This window comes from Aedes aegypti, chromosome 2 (assembly GCF_002204515.2).
Source record: "Aedes aegypti strain LVP_AGWG chromosome 2, AaegL5.0 Primary Assembly, whole genome shotgun sequence".
NCBI lineage: Eukaryota > Metazoa > Arthropoda > Insecta > Diptera > Culicidae > Aedes > Aedes aegypti.
This window is the reverse complement of record NC_035108.1, coordinates 204,115,725-204,121,926: the sequence shown is the minus strand read 5'-3', so window position 1 is coordinate 204,121,926 and position 6,202 is coordinate 204,115,725. Positions and strand designations below refer to the sequence as shown.

Below are 6,202 nucleotides of genomic sequence, written 5' to 3'. Positions count from 1 at the left end.
TTGAGCCGTCGCACGATATGAGTGAGTAGGATTACGAAAGTGGCCTACTGAGGCCCTGCCGGAACCGATTCCGGGGTATCCGGATGTGGCAAGAACCTCATATTGGTCTTTGGCATAATATCTATGATGTTCCGGATAAAAAATCATGAACTTTGAGCCGTCGCACGATATGAGTGAGTAGGATTACGAAAGTGGCCTACTGAGGCCCTGCCGGAACCGATTCCGGGGTATCCGGATGTGGCCAGAACCTCATATTGGTCTTTGGCATTATATCTATGATGTTCTGTATAAAAAAACATGAATTTTAAGCCGTCGCACGATATGACTCAGTAGGACACTTTCGTAATCCTACTCCTCCTGGGACCGATTCGGGCATATCCGGATGTGGCCAGAACCTCATATTGGTCTTTGGCATTATATCTATGATGTTCCAGATAAAAAATCATGAATTTTGAGCCGTCGCACGATATGAGTGAGTAAGATTGCAAAAGTGTCCCACTGAGGCCCCACCGGAACCGATTCCGGGGTATCCGGATGTGGCCAGAACCTCATATTGGTCTTTGGCAGTATATCTATGATGTTCCGGATAAAAAAAACAGGAATTTTGAGCCGTCGCACGGTAGTATTCTTTGAGTTTCAGAAAATGTCCTCTCTGGGTACATTCAGGAACCGGTGCCAGGTGACCGGGTATCCGAAATGGCCAGAATCAATGAGAACCAATGTCATTCGACCTTCTGGCAGCTTTTCACTTATGAATAATTTACTTACCGCTAATCTTGAAAAATCTAAGGGAACTATCACATCCGGAACGAATATACCCCATTTGAATCCGGAATAACTCCGGAACCAAGTGGCCAATCCCATTTCTTCCGGAACACAATAAATCTTGAGGAGTATGCGGTTTGCTTGAGACCAAAAGATCCAAAATTGATTAATAATTGGCCAAGTTATGATTTTTTAAAGTTCATTTTTAATGAAAAGTCAGACGTTGGGGGTTTGAGAGTTAATCGACACACAGCTGTCAAAAATTTCAAAAATGTTCGTGAAATTTTACCGAACGAAATGTCTAATAGATTACCGAACGCAGTCGGAATATAATAGAACCTTCGAAAAAACACAATGAAGTTTATATTAGAATCAAATGTAATGAATCGAATTATTTCATAAATTCTGCTGTTTTCTTTACATGAAGGTATGCCATTGAACACCGTCAGCAGGCTCAGGTGGAACATTGAACAAAAATCCTGGCTGTTTATCCCTTTTTGAAGAAAACCGGTGCCATCGATTCCGTCATGGGTAGTTGTGCTCGTAATGCGACGCTGCAATCCGGAAACGTAAATTGGCAGTTGTAGGTATACTACAATGAAAACATTTATTTCCATCTTAAAAATAAAGTTTTTCATAGAAACACTCAGGTCGTACTTACAGAAAACACGTACCGGACGCTCATCGCGCTATTGTAGTTAAAAAAAAACAGATGCAATATGATCTTGTTGATTAGTACTTAGTGACAAATATGGTGACCTCAGAATTTTCAAATAACCATTTGTTCGGTAAAACATTGAGCTTATTGAACTGAAGTACGGTAAAAACTTACAGTCTACGGCGGATCTAAACGATTTACAGTTTTTTCGGTAATAAAACGACGATTTCGGTACAGTAGAGGAATATTGTTTTCATTTTTTTGTATACATTTAAGGTTTTTCGGTAAATCTCGTTTGCATTACCAAAACCTCAGTTAAATATTTTTGTACAGTTCGTTTCCGGTAAGAAAATTTACCGAACAACGAGAAAAAAATCTAAGTGTGTACACCACGCTTCAAGGGGAAGGGGGTAAGTCATAGCGTGACAAGCCTTACAAAATTTTTGAAGATCTCATACAAAAACATGACAGGTCGGAGAGGGGGGTTTGGTAAAAAAGTCCAAAATTTGCGTGACATTATTTGTGTACCATCCCTAAACATGCTAATATTATTATTGAACGATTGCAAGATTGCAGTATGCTGGTCACATAGTGTGACAAACTTTCCAACTAACGCATATTTATAATTTTGTAAAAAATAGAATTGCTTTGAAATCTTCCTAAAAATGGTAATTTAAACATTATTGCCAATTAAAAATCCTATCATTTTTTGTCAAAATTGGAGATTTATTATTATTTTTTCTTCTTCTTGGCATAACGTCCTCACTGGGACAGAGCCTGCTTCTAAGCTTAGTGTTCTTATGAGCTCTTCCATAGTTATTAACTGAGAGCTTCCTTTGCCAAAGTTGCCATTTTCGCATTCGTATATCGTGTGGCATGTACGATGATACCCTATTCCCAGGGAAGTCAAGATTTGTTTTTCATTATGAAAAGATCCTGGACCGACCGGGAATCGAACCCAGACACCTTCAGCATGGCTTTGCTTTGTAGAGTCCGCAACCTCTCGGCTAAGGAAGGCTCTCCTGCGTTGAGATTACTTTATTTAAATTAAATCAAATACCTTTTTTTTTCTGATCGTTTTTGGAACAATATGTTGATTCATTCTTTTCATAATTCATCTGACCATTATTACGAAATAAACATATATGTCTAACATTTAAGCAGAAACTATCAAACAAATGAGATATTTAAGAACTATGACTTAACAGCGACAAATCACGGTGTTAAAAAACAGTTGAACTACTAAGTTTTAACTTCCTACTCCTACAAAAGATTTTGTTGATTCGTTACCCTAAAAAAATCGTAGTATTTTATATGTTTTACCATAAGTTATTGTAATATTCATGTATAATCATTGCACTATAGAAGTAGGAAAATAATGTCGTTTTAAGTGTGTCGCAGTAGTGTGTCACAATCATTTGTAGTTTATAAACATTAGTTGCAGTCTATCTACGCCTAAAACAAGTCTTATTACTTATGGCTACGAAAATCAATGCGTTTCGTAGTGCTTCAGCAGGTCCTCCTTTCGCTTGTACGTCTTGGGACAAAATTCACAACAGTGTGTAGCAACCTGATGTGACCGATTATGCTGCTTGAGATTTCCAACTGTTTGAAACGTTTTCTCACACTTATCACAGCTAAACGGACGATCCTGCTCGTGATGTTGGCGCCTATGCATCGCAAGCTGAGTAGCAGTTTTGAACGTTTGTTGGCATTTGGAACATGTTATATTGTGACTGTCCCTGTGCTGCAGATATTTGTCATACGAGGTGAACTCTTTGCTGCATCCATCACAAGGATAAGCTCGTTGGCGGTTTCGATGAGTTTTCACGTGGCGCTCAAAGTTACCGGTGTTGTTGAATTTACGATCACAATCGTTACACGTGTAAACCAGCGAGTGCACTTTGAAAACTATGTTGTTCCGTATAACTTCTTTGATGTCTACTTCGTACGGTAGCTTTCCTTGCTCGCTGGTGTTGTTGGGGAACACCAGTGGGGTCACCGGTATATCTTCAATAACGGTATATTCTATAGGTTCCATGTTCTACGAATGCTCGCTGATTGTAAAAATATTATACAAATTATTGCACCTTCAATCCAGTCTTATACAGAAAGCTTGACTCTTTCAATTATTATCTTGCTCAATTGCTGCTCAAGATGGGTAGCCAGACACCTGTGCGTGCCACACATAATTAGAATAAATCTACCTGTTTGAAGAAGAGGAGATGATGGTAATCAAAACCGGTTGCTGTCGGAGCGTAACGCAACTAGCATTATGAGAATGGTTAGAAATGTTCAATTTTAAATTTTGTTGCGGTTTTCGAATCAATAAGATATTTTTGACATCTAAAAATTAATAAATAAGTCATTGAATAAATTGTTTTTTCTTAGATGTTTCTTCTGTTAATTATAATATTTTTTTACTATTTATTCGACTATTTAGAATTATAATGAAGAATTTATACATTTGTTTTTTTTTCTGCAAATTGTGTGTTTTAAATTATTGGTATGCGATTTGCTTTTAGTTTTTTATATTAATCTTTTTTTTTTTAGTTTGGGTGGTTAATGACTGGACAATGCGTACCATTGGTACTTCGCGTACCTGCAGGTATAAAATAGACCCCATTTGTGGTCCTTAGCCTTTTGTCCAGTAACTCCTATCCCTACCTCCCCGTGGTGACGCCTGGGGTACGAGTTACCGTAGGGAAGATCGGGTAACCAACCGTGGTGGGACCTTGGTCGTATGCTGACAGGGAAGGGGAGCTCCTCTCTTCTGAGGGTGTAGCTTATCGTCTGTTCTCCATATTAGGAGCGGCTCAAAACAGCGTCTGTTCTCCATGTTATCGCAATTTAACTCCAATTAACTTCAAATTTGGTGTGTATGTACTTTGATGGTACATTAACAACTGTTCAAAACATTAAAGAAAAATATTTATTCACAGCGGCACCACAAGTGAATGAAAAATGACCCAATCTCACCCCATAGAGGGGGTGACATTGGGTCACTGTAATTAAAATAACTTGTTTTTGATAATATGGTTGCAAAACCATTCACAGCTGAAGAATATTGATGAAAAACGATGCAAACAAGATGAAAAGATATCTAAGATGTTTCACAAGTATGATAAACCCACTTAAAAGAACGATTATACCAAAAAATTGAAGAGCTATGAGAAAAAAATATGTAAACACAACATTCATCGTCAAGTTTACATTAATTTTCTATTTTTTTCTCTCGAATTTTCTTCAAAGTCTCATTCCCATTGCCATGAAGCCTATTCAGTTTCCCCGAAGGTGTACTGAAACAGTGATTATTTTAATTCTTCGCAATTAGTTAAATTTCGGAGCGACATTCCACGATCAATACATTTCAGGTAGATGTTGACATAATCACGATATTTAAGTGTTCCAACTCATTTGTACTTCCAGGAGATGTTTCTATAACACGAAACACAGTTGCTGGATTCAGAAGTTGGCAAAATGCGTTGCATTGTTATTCAATGTACGGAATCCTCAAGTAGACTAGTTTGATGTTTCAGAGATGCTGTATTTAGAAAGAATAAACACATCTTAATGAAAAAGAGAACTACCGGCACCGTAAAATGTCAAAAAAGTGGACTTGCAATTTCATTTACTGTTGTTCTTGCTTGACCCAATCTCACCCCCATTTTTGATGTTTTAGACACCGTACCGAAAAAAATAAAATTTTTGTTGAAAAATCAAATACATTCCTGAAAATACGTGTGAAGTGTAATGAAAAGACTTTAAACCTTCTACTAATATAACGGTAGAGGTTAAAGTACATGCGTGATACTTTGCACAGGAGATATTTAATGTTTTAAATTTTATCTAATTTCAACAAACAAGTTTATTGATATAGTAAACAAAAACTACTATTTCTAAAAATGTATATTGTGATGAATTATGAGTAATACTATTTTCCCTAACATATGAATTATTAATTTTAGTAATATCACCGTTCTTAGCTTACTTACTTACTTATTTGGCTTTACATCAATTATCTTGATAAAGCCTCGCCAACAATATTTCGCCAATTCCCTCGGTTCATGGCCGCTTCTCTCCATCCTCGACTGTGACCCACGCTCTCCAGGTCCTGGTGTACCTGGTCAATCCACCTAGCTCGCTGCGCCCCACGCCTTCTTGTTCCGACCGGATTCGTGGCGAACACCATCTTTACAGGGTTGTTGTCCGGCATTCTTGCAACATGCCCTGCCCAGCGTATCCTTCCAGCTTTAGCTACCTTCACGATACTGGGTTCGCCGTAGAGTTGAGCGAGCTCGTGGTTCATCCTTCGCCGCCACACGCCGTTCTCCTGCACGCCGCCGAAGATCGTCCTTAGCACTCGGCGTTCGAAAACCCCAAGAGCTTGCAAGTCCTCCTCGAGCATAGTCCACGCCTCATGCCCATAGAGGACTACCGGTCTTATGAGCGTTTTGTACATCGTGCATTTGGTGCGGGGGTGAATCTTTCTTGACCGCAGTTTCTTCTGGAGCCCATAGTAGGCACGACTTCCGCTGATGATGCGCCTTCGTATTTCCCGACTAACATTGTTGTCAGCCGTCAACAAGGATCCAAGGTAGACGAACTCGTCCACCACCTCGAAGGTATCCCCGTCTATCGTAACACTGCTTCCTAGGCGGGCCCTGTCGCGCTCAGTTCCGCCAACCAGCATGTACTTTGTTTTCGACGCATTCACCATTAGCCCGACTCTTGTTGCTTCGCGTTTCAGGCGGGTGAACAAATCTGCCACCGTTTCAA

The 6,202-nt window shown here is 39.1% G+C and overlaps 1 protein-coding gene across 1 annotated transcript; it reads right to left on the bottom strand.

The window, feature by feature from the left end:
* Window positions 1-2,912: 2,912 nt before the first annotated feature.
* On the bottom strand, window positions 2,913-3,464 carry LOC110675159 (putative zinc finger protein 840). The gene has a single exon (XM_021839549.1). The coding sequence runs from the start codon at window positions 3,462-3,464 to the stop codon at window positions 2,913-2,915; it is 552 nt and encodes a 183-aa protein (XP_021695241.1).
* Between the last annotated feature and the right edge of the window lie 2,738 nt (window positions 3,465-6,202).

What these genes read in the sequence shown, in the direction of transcription:
- LOC110675159 (XM_021839549.1), bottom strand. Translation starts at nt 3,464, where the DNA reads ATGGAACCTATAGAATATACCGTTATTGAAGATATACCGGTGACCCCA.